The sequence below is a fragment of the Aspergillus oryzae genome, chromosome 2, assembly GCF_000184455.2.
Source record: "Aspergillus oryzae RIB40 DNA, chromosome 2".
NCBI lineage: Eukaryota > Fungi > Ascomycota > Eurotiomycetes > Eurotiales > Aspergillaceae > Aspergillus > Aspergillus oryzae.
The window spans coordinates 1,313,478-1,330,099 of NC_036436.1; the positions used below are offsets into that span (position 1 = coordinate 1,313,478).

The 16,622-nt window shown below is 47.8% G+C and overlaps 3 protein-coding genes across 3 annotated transcripts; 2 read left to right on the forward strand and 1 right to left on the reverse strand.

The window, feature by feature from the left end:
- Positions 1-409: 409 nt before the first annotated feature.
- On the forward strand, positions 410-1,869 carry AO090001000510 (MIP/aquaporin family protein; the record flags this gene model as incomplete). Its single annotated transcript, XM_023234584.1, has 5 exons — positions 410-702; positions 764-1,310; positions 1,380-1,538; positions 1,602-1,669; positions 1,737-1,869. The coding sequence occupies 5 exons, from the start codon at positions 410-412 to the stop codon at positions 1,867-1,869; spliced, it is 1,200 nt and encodes a 399-aa protein (XP_023089693.1).
- A 511-nt stretch (positions 1,870-2,380) lies between these two features.
- Positions 2,381-4,097, reverse strand: AO090001000511 (glycoside hydrolase family 16 protein; the record flags this gene model as incomplete). The annotated part of the gene is made up of 4 exons (XM_023234585.1): positions 2,381-2,720; positions 3,158-3,329; positions 3,397-3,951; positions 4,001-4,097. The coding sequence occupies 4 exons, from the start codon at positions 4,095-4,097 to the stop codon at positions 2,381-2,383; spliced, it is 1,164 nt and encodes a 387-aa protein (XP_023089694.1).
- Positions 4,098-8,971: 4,874 nt separating this feature from the next.
- On the forward strand, positions 8,972-15,837 carry acyA (adenylate cyclase acyA; the record flags this gene model as incomplete). The annotated part of the gene is made up of 3 exons (XM_001818972.3): positions 8,972-9,024; positions 9,475-10,216; positions 10,324-15,837. The coding sequence occupies 3 exons, from the start codon at positions 8,972-8,974 to the stop codon at positions 15,835-15,837; spliced, it is 6,309 nt and encodes a 2,102-aa protein (XP_001819024.3).
- Positions 15,838-16,622: the final 785 nt, after the last annotated feature.

Below are 16,622 nucleotides of genomic sequence, written 5' to 3' on the forward strand. Positions count from 1 at the left end.
GAGACTAGGAAACGTTATCCTCTTCCAGATACCAGGCGTCTTAAGCCCGTTTCCCTTTCCTCCTCCTGTCCAATTTTAGCCATTGAACATGCATTGGCCCTTCGGGGGCTGTTCTTCAACCGGTTGCGTTCTTCATCCCAAGCTGGCTAGATCAGTCTATCCAAGTCTTCTGGGGCGGGTGAGAAGGTAGCCGAGGCTATCCGGTGTATTCACTCATTTCTTTGAAAGTATACAGCAGGGATCAAGCCTATTGGGGGCGACATGAGATTCGAGGGCGTCGGAGTTATTCACATTCCCTTTATTAAGACACTGTCGTTGCCCCCTACCACGCAAGAGGTACTTTCCATGCTTATTGTCAGAACTCGATATCCTGTTCGTAGGGGAATATCCTTAATTCATTCTCGTTAGCATGAAGCAAATCATCGAACATACTACTACGGATCACCAGGATGGCACGCATGTTGCTGTTCTCTCGACCGATAAGCCTGTATCTCCTGCGCTGGACATCACCCTCAGCTCAGATCAGACGGAGCCCGCTCACCCCCAGCTTCTATGGGGCAAGACGAGAGAATACATCCGTGACGGCGCTTCCGAGTTCTTCGGCACAATGATACTAGTTCTCTTCGGGGACGGCGTCGTCGCGCAGGTCACCCTGAGCCACGGCGAGAAAGGCGACTACCAGTCCATCTCATGGGGCTGGGGGTAAGTCCAACCTGTCTAAACACCCATCCCACACCCACACTAACATATCTGCAACCCCCAGCCTCGGAGTCATGCTCGGGGTCTACGCCAGCGGCATATCAGGCTCGCACATCAACCCCGCCGTAACCCTCGCCAGCTGCATCCTGCGCAAATTCCCCTGGCGAAAATTCCCTATCTACCTCGTCGCCCAAGTCCTCGGCGCCATGTGCGGCGCAGCAATCGTCTACGGCAACTACAAATCCGCCATCGACGTCTACGAAGGTGGCCCCGGTATCCGCACCGTCCCAGGTTACTCGCCCAACGCAACAGCCGGGATCTTCTGCACCTACCCAGCCGCCTTCATGACCCAGACGGGCCAATTCTTCTCGGAATTCATCGCCAGCGCCATCCTCATGTTCATGATCTTCGCCCTGAAAGACGACACCAATCTCGGCGCCGGCCCCCTCACGCCCCTCGCCCTCTTCTTCGTCGTCTTCGGCATCGGCGCCTGCTTCGGTTGGGAGACCGGTTACGCTATAAACCTGGCCCGGGATTTCGGGCCCCGTTTACTAACCTATATGCTCGGGTATGGTCCGCATGTGTGGACGGCTGGGAATTATTACTTCTGGGTACGTCCTTTCTTCTCCCTCCTCGCATAGTACCCTAAAGGACGATGTCTCACTGATGGTAATGTTCAGGTCCCTATTATCGCCCCTTTCCTTGGATGTACCTTCGGCGGCTGGATCTACGACATGTTCCTCTATACTGGAGCCGAGAGCCCGGTTAATACACCCTACATCGGTCTCCGGAGACTCGTCACACCGCTACGTCCAAAGCACCATGACTCGGGAAATCATGTATGATCAACTAGGCCCTGAACAACGTACAAGCATGATGTAAGAAATAACATCGGAATTCAGACTATGACACTCTTGATTTTATCATGGATGTTGCCACTAATTAAGGTTTTATCACAAGATCGATTTCAGTAAACTCCACGGTTCTCTACGAATATTCATAGCAAATAATGAAATCGGTGATATTGATCACCTAAGGCTGTTTGGGAGTGATAAAATATTAGTAGAACGGGGCTATGTTCTGCGTTCTGTTTTCCGGCTGGGAATATTATTATTGCCCAATGGATATCCTTTCCTATTTCAGATTTTTTGTAGTACTAGTAGTCTGTAACTTAAGAACATGAGCGAGGGATTATGTCCTCAAATGACACCGGTCTTATGACTAGTATGCCCTACGCTACGGATACCACCGTTTCATTCTTGGCTCTCGGGCAGAGAGATTATTGACAAGTTAACTTAAGGTTGGACTAGATTAGTACTACCCAGCGATGAGAATTAGTAGCGTGCATGAGCGCCACATCGGGTGATCATTGTCAATACCGGTAGATCAGGTAGCGTCGACCTCTCTAGTATTTCACCCTAGTTTCAACTCAGGCGTAGGAAAGCTACTTTCATTGGTGGACTGTGCTTGCATTGACCTTTCTATACTAACAGAAACCAATCCAGTCCGTATAATACATATCTAGTGGTCATTAATCATGGTAACAAAGACACCTGCAAAAAGTCAAGGTCCTAAGGTATGTACAGGTCGAGAACCTTAGTCGTGAGAGTCGTAACCTCATATCCCATACCCATCATAATTGGCACCTTCCAAGGCGCCTCACTCAATTCATACTGCTCGTTCACAACATGACCAGCGCACTGCCAACCACCACGTAAAGAGCGACCATGGACAAAGGGGCGTCAAACATAGTGTTCGCAGCCCCTACATTAGGCGCAATATGGGCTGTAGTCGTGGAGGCAGGGGAGTTCCCAGTACCCTTAGAGCCGCTCGCCTCAGTCGTGGAAGAGGGGGAGTCGGTGGAAATCGATGGTGGCATGGTCAATGTTGAAGAGCTAAATGATCGTGTCGGAGAGATAGTCCGCTGCATGGAAGTGACGGCTGTATCTGTTGAGGTAATAGTCGTACGCGACGAAGAGATAGTTGGGTAAGTCGATGTGCTGGCTGGTTGGGCTGGGGAGCTAATTAATTGCGTTGGCGTTGGCGAATTGGTGAGAATTCCCGTCGAACTGAGAGTCCATGCGGTGCTTCTAGTGCCAGAGAGGGAAGCTGAACCCTGCGATAAACGCGACGATACAAATGTAGATAGGCGACAGGACTATTTTGAGACACATAGCTTTAGTAAACCACCCAATGTGCGAAAGGATTTGGGCAATGCTCACTCACTGAAGCCGCGCTGGGCGGCTGGACTTGTCGAGAGCCAGAAAATGTCCAGCCACTTGGCAGAGGACCCTGACCCCTCGACTCTCCTGGAGTAGCCGTAGTGGCTCGAGGGACCCAAGGCCAGATACTCGGGGTCACAAAACTCGAAGTTTGGCGGTGCGTTCCACTCCATGGGATGGGGATGCTAGCGACGGTTGAGGTGATAGCCGGGGCAGATTCGACAGAAGAGATGGACTCAGCGGCAATATTACCATTGATCTTTCCACCGGTCGACTTGATCGACTGCCATGACCCACTCTGATCACCGTATGAGTACTCTGTGCCGGTTGAATAATCGGTCACCTTGAGTGATTTCAAGTACATTGTGTAGGGGCCAGCGTCGTAATCAGTCTTTCCACCCGCCCAGTCTTCGAATCAGTTAGCTTAGAAGAACATATTGTACGATATTGGGTAAAATATAAACCGTGAACTCACCAATAGTACCCTGCGGGTTGTTTGGATCACCACCAGCCCAGACTCCAACTTTAACCATCATCGGGGTTTGAGGATATTGATTGGTCGCCGCGGTATCCGGAGTCAGTACCCGAACGGTCTTACCGTCGATCTGCCAGACAATCTGTTCGCTGGTCCAGTCGATAGTGTAGGTGTGGAAACTGTCGTGATTTCCCACATTATCATGGGTAGCGCCACGGTTGAAGCTATCAGTGTTTCCCTTTCCGAAGTAGTTAGACTGGACTAAAACATTATTGCCCCCAAGCCACTCCCAATCGATTTCGTCCAAGTCGTCTGACTGTAGAACAGCACTGCTGACGATACCCGTCCCTGGGGCAGCCTTGATCACGAACTCGACATGTCCAAACATGATGTACCAGCCAGACTGTATTAACGGGGCATCGCCCTGTTTGGCCACCGTGAACTCGGCGCCATCGCTACCATACGTAGGACCTCCAACATCTGCAAAATCATTTGATTGACCCTGGGTGAAGTCAAAGGTACCTGACGTGCCATATGCAGGTTTTGCAGGGCATGCTTGACTGACGTTAGACTCGGCACCAGGCCGGGTTAAAAGAGGACGTACTTTTGCTTAAAGGGTTGCAGTCCGAATATGTCTGAGCCAACACGGGTATTGCAGAGGACAGCAGGAGAACCGCCGCATTGATTACTGGCACCCTCATGGTGGATGCCTTGTACTAGAGATGAAACAAACAATAGGAAATGATGCTGAAAACACGCCCGTTGGGAACGTGAATAGAGGGAGATCAGGACAGGCGACTCTTGCAGGTGAGAAGTAAAATATTTAGGAAGCGGAGATATGAAGGCAGTTGAAGAGTAGATTAAAGCAACTCCCAAAGAGTGTGTGAAAGAGAGTGCGTCTGGTCAGAAGTGCAGGCCCGCGGCGTTGTTCGTAGGAAATAAGTACCTACAAAGCGCACGTGCAGGAATCCTCTGTTATGGGAAAGTACGGAGTTCAGGTCGAGATATTGTCAAGGCAGCCATGACTGGGGCCGGAGCATATAAGTAAATAAATGTCCGTTTCGATGGAAGGGAAAGTGCGGTGGTCTTCAGAGTACTACGAGTCGTCCAGCCTCCTCGCTTTTCTTCCGCTTGACCTTTACATCAATCTTTTTGATTATCTTGCCCGATCGGGCAGTAAGCGTGGTCGGTCACGGGTGGAGACGTGACTTTGTGGCTGTCATTGGTTAAGAGACAGGAGCTCTGCCACTGGATCTGTGGCGGGGCACACATGATTGGTTGCTGTCCCAACAGCTCCGGACAAGGGACGAGATTTAATTACTAGGCAATTGATGAGTCCTCCATGTTGTGAGATCAGTACCTGAACCATGAAATAGCCCTTTATTTATTTTTACCTGCAGCAGAAATAGAGGTCAGATCCGATAGGCAGTTGCTTTTAGGTTAATTATAAGACGCCGCCCGTCATAGTCCATAATAGGCTTAAGCGCGACACATACCAATGCCGCAACCCAATCTGCCGTTTACATTCCAGCCCATGACGGTCGCTGTCATGCCATGTGCTACTGTGCAGGCAGAACAGGACCAACAGCCGGCAACAATTGCCCATCTCTTCCTGACAATAACTTGTCTAATGCAATTCATTTGCCACTTGGAAGGTAAGATGATAGAATCGCCTGTTTCATTACCGCCCGTCCTGCTCCACCCCCAGCCTCCCTCTTTTCAACGCTGCATATATGTTGTACCAACCCTTGGCTGCCATGGCTAGACCGCAGCGACTCTCTATGCTGTGCTATTCTTATATCAAACTTAGTTACTATTTCTCTCTTTCTTTTTCTCTTTTTTTTATTTTTTATTTTTTTTTTTTTGGTCTTTATTTTCTCGCCGTTGTTTCCCGGTCAATACAGTTTCCACTGCAACTTTGCTTGAGCAGCCTATTCAATGTATTTCCATAGTAACAACAAATCTGCACTAGTTAAGGATATTTATTATTCTCAGACTCAAACCAATACTTCGACGATCTCCATTAAATATCTAATAAATACTAAATCGTAGTCCACACCATCCATAACACTCAACCGGGCCAAATCTACTACACATGCATACCCACGCTACATGATGTTCATAGTAGTAAATGACCCTACAGTATATTCCGTACAGATGTTTCAGGTAAATTCCGAAACCGCAACTCTCAATACTCCTTTTCCTATTATCCCGTCCGAAAGAATCCCGCTGCGGACTTCGTGAGATCTCGACGTATCCGCATGACAATTGTAATAACTTTGTGTAGTGCCTACAGCCAAGTGTAAAACTAGAGGAGCTAAAGGGGGAAATTCGCGCCCTATGAAGACTGTTGGGTTACAGTTTCTGTAGGTAATTTGATGAGTAGGTCAGTAAGATGGCGAGGACTTCCCTTTCATAGCCGGTAGAGGTGCGGGTCAGTGGAAACTTGTTGCTAACTGCGACAACTCGACGTTCTTGTTCTCAGAAAGTGTGGCTGACGGATTCTTACTCAGGTATGCCAATCAGGTTTTAATATTTTAAGGATTAGGAGCTTGGGCAAACGACTCTTGGCTTTATATATTATGAAGAGAATGAACACTCATATATCTTAGTTGATATTCACGGATTATGATGGAAATAGCTATGGTAGACTATTAAAGCTGTATTATTATTACGCTAGCTGGCTAACCACCTGTATAAATGTTACTAATAGAGTACTATTCAGCATTCTTACAAGGAGTGTTGGAAATTTATATTTAACATTGGTGTCAAGCGTAATTCTATATATTTGTAGTTGCGAGAAGCTTGTCGGATCTTGATGTCTCCGACCGGCTTTAATACACGGTGAAATTGTTTTAATATACCAGTGAGAACAGTTGCTTATAGTTATCTGGGAATAGACCACGTGGGATCTAATATTAAAGGAGAAGCAAAGTGGTCACTCATTCCAGTTCAATGCAGTTGGTGTTCAGGCTGCCAAGAATTTGACCAGCTTGGAACTTGGTTGTGGATCGCAAAGTCCACGTGACCTCTATTTGAACAGGTACCTTTGCTAAGGCCAGTTAGAATAGCACTGCTAAGATATAGTATTTATCAGGTTTTTAGCTTGTGAGGACGTCAAGATGGTAACTAGGAAGCTAAACCTGATAAACACTCCGGCGTATAGAGTGCCGCAAGCCTCGCAGCATATTGGAGGAAAGCAAAGCACGATGTCTCAAACTGATAGCTCTGTTACAACGAGTAAATCACTAGAGTAATCCGAATGGCCTCTCACAAAAGTGTAGGCCGAGGTAGGCGACTTATTGCTCCCATAGGTGGTAGCGGTGTCAAGGATCCTTGAATATGAACCATAACTAAGCATAAAATGACATCGGCTGATATCGAGATTGTACTTAGAAAAGAGACGCGTCATGAGTAGGTCAGGCGGAAAACTAAGGGAGGTGAGAGTTAAGAAGAATAAGAAAAACACCACCCTTTTTTTGGTAAGTCCGAGTCTGACCTATCTGGAAATTGAAACACGAGGTTTTGGGGAAGATAGATAGTCCCTTTAATTTCCGATACAGTCCTTGGTCATGTGGCACATTTACTGATGTGCCGTCTTTAGTCCAGGATATGAAAAGTATAACAGGAACGGGCAGTTGTAATTCAAGATTCAACAGGCGTCTTCACTATACAGGCGAATAGGAACAGAAGATAAAGAAGAATTAAGATAAGAAGAGCGGGGAGATAAAGAGCAAAGGCAAGTCCTGGGTGTCATAGTTTTAAAAGTAAGGGGAAACAGTACTGATTACCCCCAAAATATCAATAATTTACACCACTAAATCTAGCCCACCCTGATGATCATCCTCAGAACTGCCTATATAAAAAGCGGTTGGTTACCCATTACTATGGTATGTATATTGGTTGCCTTGTGGGGTAATTGCCGTATTGGTCAGTGACAGACAGGAGCCAAAGAAGTAGGAAATAATAACTTGAAATTGTAACCGTGGTAGTGAATCTTCATGACCAATAGTAGCAGTACTACTAAATGCTGATTTGGTTGTCTGCCAGCCCACTTATGAACAATGATGACAAAGAGGATACCATCGAATGTCTCAGGGGACCGAGTAATGACGGATGTACTCGATACCGTACGTCAATGTATAGTTTTCAGTCACGTCACCATTCCGACCGACAGAGCATTAGCTGTTACGTACTATTGAACTTTACTAGGTACCTCGATATAGTACAGATGAAATACATATAATACACTTCGGTATTGAAGAAGGTAAACTGAGCTCTTTTCCCCAATAAGGAGATCCGTAGCCAACATGAGGGTGAGGTCCATTCTTTGTATTGATGACGGTCATCACCTGCATGTCCTCGATATCTCCTAGTAGGATCCAAACGCGCCAGCACAGACATCCTCACGGACCATATCTACAAACCCCCTCATAAATGACCAAAGCGGGTTGACGGAACTCAAAAATCTTTCTAAAAAACCCACAGGAATATATTATAGTTCCTTAAGTCTTGATTTTGTATTGATTTGTTTATTTTGTCTTGTTTTACTTTACTTTGTTTCTATTTATTATTCTTTCTTTTCTCAGCTTTGTTGAAAAATGAAGATAAGACCGGTCTATATAATTTACTAAATTGAAAGTGTAGACCATGTAATACCAGCAATTGGGTGAGAATCATCCTGCAAGTACAGTGTAAGGAGTATGTGAGTTACGGGGGTAAGGTGGTAATCTCTGGCAGAAAGGTAGTTAGTAACTTACTCCGCCCGGAGTATAGCAGTCACTTTCTCCGGTTTAGCGCCGTCTTGTGGCTAGAGCCTCAACGACGTAGCGTAGTCACCACCACGACCATTACTGCTACTAACCTACGACCACCACCACTACCACTACTACCACCACCACGACCATTTCCCGTCGATTACGAAGTTTCCGCTCACTCTTTCCACCTACAAACCTCCTCACATGTCGCATCCTCTCTTCTAATTCCTTCGCCCGTTCGTATCATGCGTTTTTGGGTTGCTCTCCCAGAATGTGCGATGGCGATTCTTGACTACTACCGCTCGTCCCCCAGAGCATGAAGCACCCGCCGCGCCCGACGCTAAAACTCCGTGCAACGACGGTCGCTTTTCCAGTGATATAGTGATAGGCTTTCTTGAATTACGTTCCTCCCTTTGTACTTGAATCAACATTTTTGTTCCCATTGATATAGCTTTCCCCTACGCTACATAAGCTCACGATCTTCTATATTATTTGCCAGTCGACCACCTTCTTTCGGATCGACTCGCGCTTTATCGCACGATATTCTACGATAGGCCCTTTCCTTTCTCTCTCGCCCAAATTCTCCCGGCGACAATTATTGATGGTGCTCTTCCTCGTTTGACATTGCGATTGCTGCGCCGACCGGCCGCTTCTTTCTCGACGGCCCCGGAATATTTGGGATACTTTGAAACATGTCTTTCCAGGGTGGCGACATCCCGGAAGGTAGACGTAGCTCGGAGAGCTCTGGAGGAAACAGCTGGCTATCCCAGGAGACAGTCAAAGACAACCAAACCAATCGGTACCAGCGAAATCATGCCATGTTGAATGGCCGTCTTATTTCCCCATTCTCTGGTTTCGCGAAAGCGGACAGGTAAGAATGAATTGTCTTTTCACTCGTACCTCATGTTCCATGTCATCAGATCTTCTGTCCTTGCCCCACTTCTCTTTCTTTCCTCCCCTCTTAGTTGTCATCTAATCTTGCGCGTGGCATTGAGAAGAGACATTTGTGTGTTTGAACGGCATCTTTTGGTGCATACTTCCGATTATTATTGCATTGACCCTGACAGTTTTTCTTCTTCCACCCCTGTTTGAAGAAGAATCAGAATAGCTCCTTAGCTGTCTTTTCTTCTACGCCAGTATTCTGGAAATATGTGCCCTCGATTGCCTTTTGTTTCATACTTAGCCCCCTGCCCCTCGTTCATTTTCAAATCAATCTACAAGTCTATTCAATGTCTTTGATTGCGTACATGATTTGGCTGTAACAGCGTGCTGCGATACCAAGGGGGACTTCCAGTTAGATAACAGTACTGATTTTATTAAGATCTACTTCACAGGGTCGAAAGCAGCCGCCGACCTTGGGAGCCCACGACTTGTCAACGTCGAATTTCACTTGGCCCTCTCCGGACGTGTCCCCAACAGATAAACGCAAGGATTCGGGTTTCACAGGTCACCGAAAATCCTCAGCTGCTATAGGACCAGATGAACCAGGCCCTCCACCGACCTTCAGTTCGAGTCCCCGAATATCGTGTCCGAATTCTGATGAAGTGGATTATTTTCAGCAAGATCCGAATGCCTCGTATTCTTCTTCGCCCAAGATAGCGCCTGGAGATGGGAATGGGGCATTCTTCCAGGATCATTCAGAACATGAAGCGTCACCAGCGTCGACTTCGTTTCGTCCTGGAACAAGTCGCACCTACGCGAGTGAGCCTCTAGAGCTTGACTATAATGGGGATCATCGAAGGCCCTCTGTTGCTAGCGCCACTACTATTAGCAGTCAAGGGTCTAAGTCTAGTACGGGTGGGCGATTCCGGAAAAAACTGAAGGGTTTCTTTGGGGAAGACTACTTGCCTGGAGATTCAAAATTGGAGTCCGACAACGGCAGCCAGCATCCCACAAAGAAATCATCACTTAGCGAGCAGCATATATTTCGCGAAAGGGCCAACTCGGATGGTGCACGAAGCCCACCACAAAGGCTCATTGGTGAATCTTCACCACAACGGCCTAGACCCCGAGCCCCGCTTCCTTCCAGTGAAATTACTCCTTGGGTATTTCAAAGCTTCAATGTAAGTTCTGATTGTCCTCTTTTGCGTATTATCTTCCTTATCCATGTATTTTCGCATCTTGCTGTCATCGATACAATCGGCGAATGTTAATGCTCCCTAATCCTTAGGACATCCCACAGTACGGTGAAGCCCCTGTTCGTGAAGCTCCCATAGGGGCTGATGGTCGCCGGGCTGCTGCCCAAATGGCAAGAGGCTCACAAAGAAACCAAACTGGACGACAATTCAGTGGACATCGCCATTCTCGAAGCAAAGAAGAGAAATCAACCACTGCCGACGATATAACGGTGTATCCAAGCCGTCCCACCACAGGGCGCGATGATTTTGGTATCGGTCTGCGCGCCAACAGCCTCAACAACTCAGCGATGAACTCAACTTCTACTCTTGTGCGCTCCACCAGCCCCACACCGAGCATGCAGAGCGCCCACTCCCGGGAACAGGGCCAAAGCTCTCCAGGGACACAACTACCTAATAAACGATCGATCCTGGATAAAATTCGTCGACCCAAGGCCCATGGCCCTTTGAAGCATTTCCCTGGAGCTAAGGGAGTACAGGAGGCCAAAAGCACCTCAAAACTTGCGCGACGAGATGTCTCTCCCGCGAGGAGGGGACGGCAAGGAAGCCTGGAAGGTACCACGACGCCCAAAACTGGAGATGAATCCGATCGGAAAAAAGATGGCAGGGGCCTGGCTATTAGCTCCGCCAAATTGCGAGGGCGCCGTGTGCTAGGTACCGACACACCCTCGAAAGATACTAAACCAGCGGAAGAGCAGGAGGGCATGTATGAGCTTGATACAGACCTTTCGCATATGGAAGGCATTGTTCGGAAACGATCCCCGCAGCCCTCAGCTGACAGAAATCAGTCAGTCGACGGAGACTCGAAGCTACATGAGGAAGGGAAGAGCCGTGATGGCCTACCCACTGGGCACTGGGATGCTCCGGATAGCTGGCATGTCAGGAGGCATGGTGAGGACAATGCTCCTCCGTTTCCAAGCGGAGATATCGAGGTTGCTCGCACTGTACCCCAACCTGACGGCGCTCCTTATTTCATTCGAGTCTTCCGTGTAGACTCCACTTTCGCCACTCTGTCAACAGGGCTTAATGCCACTGTCGCCGATATCTTGGTCATACTTGGCCGGAAGTCTTTCCTTACAGATCACCTTCACAATTATGAAATCGTTATGCGAAGGAATGAGTTAACCAGGCAGCTCGATCCGTCGGAGAAGCCAATTCTTATGCAGAAAGAAATGCTTGAACGAATTGGCTATACTTCAAAAGACAGGATCGAGGAAGTTGGTCGAGAGGACCATAGCTACGTCATACGTTTCACCTTCCTTCCAAATAAGCTAAACGGTTTGACTAGTCTCCAAGGCGGCGACTCAGGCTTCAACCGCAATCAGAAGTTTAGCCATGTGGATCTTTCAAACAGATGTCTTGTCACCATCCCCATTAGCCTCTACAGCAAAGCCGCAGAGATTATCTCCCTGAATTTGTCGAAAAACTTGTCTCTCGATGTCCCGAAAGATTTCATTCAAGGCTGTATCAATCTCCGAGAGCTCAAGTTCATAGGCAATGAAGCCCCCCGTTTGCCTGCCAGTTTCGGGCTCGCGAGTCGGTTGACTTACCTTGACGTCTCGAACAACTATGTAGAGCAACTCGATAACGCCGGGCTTGATAAACTCCAAGGTCTTGTCAGCATTAAATTATCGAACAATAAGCTTACGAGCCTTCCAAGCTACTTCGGAAACTTTGCCTATTTGAGGAGTTTGAATTTATCCTCAAACAATTTCCGAGTCTTCCCTGAGTTTCTTGGCAATCTCAAGAACTTAGTGGATCTCGATATCAGCTTCAACAATATTGCCGAGGTGCCTTGCATTGGTAGATTGTCGACCCTTGAGCGCCTTTGGATGACAAACAACGTGCTGAGGGGCGCCTTGGACGAATCTTTCAAAGATCTCGTGAATGTTAAGGAGATCGATGCGAGGTTCAACGAAATAACCAATATTGACAACCTATCATATGTGCCACGCTTGGAGCAGTTGCACGTTGGTCACAATGCGATATCGAAATTCAAAGGCTCATTTCCCAAGCTGCGAACATTGCTTCTTGACCATTGCCCGATTACTCAGTTTGACATTGATGCTCCGATGCCTACTCTCACAGTTCTCAATATAGCTTCCGCAAAGCTGGTCCAGCTTCGCGATACCCTCTTTGAGAACGCACCAAATTTGACGAAATTAGTACTTGACAAGAATCATTTCGTGTCCATGTCGTCCCACATCGGCAAACTCCGTAAACTTGAACACTTCAGCATCATCAAGAACCCACTCGACGCGCTTCCTGCCACATTTGGCTGTCTAACCGAGCTCAGATACCTCAATCTTAGGGAGTGTAATCTGAGCCGATTACCACCAGAGCTTTGGAACTGCAACAAACTAGAGACACTCAATGTTTCATCCAATGTATTAGACAGTTTTCCAAAGCATGGTACTCCGATGCCTCAGCTCCCTGGCGAACTGGTGCCTGGCACTCCAGGAACTTCTACACCGACAAACTACGAAGACCTAGCAGCTGACGACCAAGAAGGTCGTCGTCCAAGCCAAACCTCAGGCAGCGTTCTTAGCACTGGAGGCTCACCAAACGGCAGCGGAGGGTATCGAAAGCCGTCGGTCGCGTCGTCCCTAAGCCAAGGCGGCAGAAAGGTTTCCACAGCGTCGAGGTCGCTGAATGAAGGTAGTCCAGCTTCCAGGAAAGACTCAAGTTTCTCAAATCTCTCCAATCAAACCTTTTGCGGATCGCTGAGGAATTTATACCTGGCCGATAATCGGCTAGAAGATGACATTTTCCGCGAATTATCGTTACTTACAGAGCTACGCGTTGTAAACCTTTCGTACAATGAACTGACCGAGCTGCCTCAAGGGCTGCTGAAACGTTGGTCCAATTTGACAGAGCTTTACCTTTCCGGCAATGAGCTAACGTCACTTCCTTCGGACGACCTCGAAGAAGGTAGCCAGCTCAAGATCCTTAATATCAACGCAAATCGGTTCCAAGTTCTACCAGCAGAACTATGCAAAGTCAGCAAGCTCTCCATCCTGGATGTCGGGAGCAACTCGTTAAAGTACAATGTTTCTAATTGGCCCTATGACTGGAATTGGAACTGGAACCGAAACTTGAAGTATCTTAATTTTTCCGGGAACAAGCGCCTTGAGATCAAACCGCATGTTTCTTCGTTGCTGGGGCCGCCGAACACTAATGGAACAGACTTGACCGACTTCAATTCCCTTACTTATCTGCGCGTGCTGGGGCTGATGGATGTTACGCTTACAACCTCCACTATCCCCGAGGAAAATGAAGACCGTCGTGTGAGAACATCTGCATCACTAGCCGGCTTTCTTGCTTATGGTATGGCCGACTTTCTCGGGAAAAGTGAACATCTATCAATTATTGATATGATTGTGCCACGATTAAAGCCAGACAATGTGGAAACGGTTGTGGGGATGTTTGATGGGACAAGTCAGTCCACTGGAGGTTCCAAAATCGCGAAGTATTTGCACGAAAACTTCCTTCGCACGTTTTCCACTGAGTTGCGCAAACTGCGGCGAGATCTACAGGAGACGCCGTTGGATGCATTGCGACGTGCGTTCTTAGCGTTGAACAAGAATATGGCAGCGGCTTGTTTCAAAACTTTTGATGACAAAACTGTCCAGCGATATGAAGAACCACCTGACCAAAAGAGCCGGAAGCTTACCAACGAGGACGGCGCATCCGGCGGAGTTGCAACTGTGCTGTATCTCCGTAACATGGATCTATTCGTCGCCAATGTTGGAGATGCACAGGCAATTCTTGTCAAATCTGACGGTTCGCTCAGACACTTGACCCGAACACACGACCCCGCCGAACCTCATGAAAGAGCAAGGATTCGGGCTGCCGGAGGCTATGTCTCTCGCCAGGGCAAGCTTAACGATGTCCTTCCTGTGTCGAGATCCTTTGGTCATTTTCATTTGATGCCCGCCCTCATCGCGGCTCCTCATACTATGCATGTCAATCTAACGGAGCAGGATGAGATGATAATCTTGGCGTCACGGGAGTTATGGGACTACGTAACGCCAGACCTGGTTGTCGACGTGACAAGGGCTGAGAGGAGAGATTTAATGGTAGCAGCTCAAAAAATAAGGGACCTGGCTATCTCGTTCGGCGCCAACAACAAACTCATGGTTATGATACTTGGCGTTGGGGATCTAAAGAAACGAGACAGGCAGAGCAAGTTCAGAAATGCGAGTGTTTCTACGGGTATGCTTGAGGAACAACAAATTCTCCCCACATCAAAACGCACGAAGAAGCCGCGTGACATGCCTGGAGATTCCAGACTTGCTCGCTTTGAATTTGTGGATGCCCCTGTAGGGGAATTGGCCATCATCTTTACAGATATTAAAGGGTCTACTAGTCTTTGGGAGACATGCCCTGATGCAATGCGCTCTGCCATACAAATCCATAATGATATACTTCGTCGACAGCTTGGAATCATTGGGGGGTACGAAGTTAAGACCGAAGGAGATGCTTTTATGGTTGCCTTTTCCACAACTACGGCTGCCTTGCTATGGTGTTTCAACTGTCAAATGCAGCTTCTCGAAGCAGAATGGCCGACGGAAATTCTCGAACAAACTCAGTGTCAAGTTGAGTACGATATGGACAATAATATTATTTTCCGTGGACTTTCTGTCCGTATGGGCATACATTGGGGCGAGCCTGTCTGTGAAAAGGATCCCGTTACTAACCGCATGGACTACTTTGGGCCGATGGTGAATCGCGCCTCTCGTATCTCCGCTGTTGCAGATGGGGGGCAGATCTTCGTGTCCTCGGATTTCATGAGCGATATTCAACGCAACCTGGAGGTGTTTGCAGATAGTGAGCGTGCCGCGTCGACTGGCTCGGAAGAGGGCTATGCTGTGGATAACCTTGGGTATAACATTCGTCGCGAGCTCCAACAACTTAACAGCCTTGGCTTCGTGATCAAAGATCAGGGCGAACGGAAACTGAAAGGCCTTGAGAACCCCGAGCCGCTTTACCTTATCTACCCTCACACCCTATCGGGACGACTAAGTATCATGCAGAAAGATGCAGCAAGTGACAAGAATGTCCCAACAACCATTAGCAAACACTCACAGCTAGAAATCCAAACGGATCTTATCTGGCGCCTCTGGGAGATTACCCTCCGTTTAGAGAGACTCTGTGGCGCTCTGGAGTACCCGGGCGAAGCTCGACTCAAAGAACCCAATGTGTCCCTCTTCAATGTCGTTAAGAATCATGGAGGAGAGCTTGCTGACTCGACCGTGGTCAGCTTGGTTGAACAACAAGTGACTCGCATCGAAATGACGGTCAATACTCTTGCAATTCGGAACATGTTACGGCCCTTCAGACCGCACGACCGACTCAATGATCATGCCATGCCGATCGGAGACGTGTTACAGGAGCTGCAGACCCAACTTGCAGAATATAGGGCCCTCAAAGAGCAAATTTCTGTCAGTGCTGCTGGCATCACTGGCAGCAGTCCTAGTTACACAGCGTCTCTCGAAGACAGCAACAGTTCTGTATCGTCTTCATTTCTACGCATGAGCATCCCATGATGACGTGAACAATTAATGGCCGACGCACTCGCACTCACACCTCTTATCTACAGTATCTAATCTTACATTTTCTCTTTGTCTCCATTTTATCTACTGCTCAGCGGCGCCTCATGGGTTGGTTGGATGTTCAGCGTTCAGAAGCATGGACAGGAGCTAAGGTGGATATTACTTTTCCTGTACTTTGTTCCACTTTCAATCTTAGTCGATATGTCAGCACAGACATGAAGAATGAACTGGTTTCACATCCAATTGCAGTGCGCCTTGGCTGAGCTCCAGGTATATTTGCTAACGTTACGTATCAATTAGTTTTGCTATGCTACTGTGCAGCGCGCGCGCGTAATTCTACAGCGGCTTCATTAGTATTGACTGGCGACCTGACACACCATAAGCCTCATGTAGTTCTTTTACAACTCCGCTCGCAGCGCTGGGAACGCTAAAATTATATATATCTATTTTCCTGTAGTGCAGGCCGACGTACTAGTACTACTAGTAGTGAGCTATGGTATGTAGGCATTGTCGGAATATGCTATGTGCACGTGGGGCAATTATTGCCTAAGGCATTGATAAGTCACGGGTGTTGCTTTTTGTTTGTTGTTTGATTGTCTTTCGTCAACCGCGGTTCATCATCGCCGACTCCTATTTCATTCTCCTGGGAGTGTGCAAGAACAATCCCAACGCCTTTTTTTCTTTGACTCTGAAGCACACCAAGCCATATCCAACTTTTGATTCTCTTGTTACAATAGTCTTTGTTGCATACCACTACTTAAGTGGCCATTTCGCCTTCG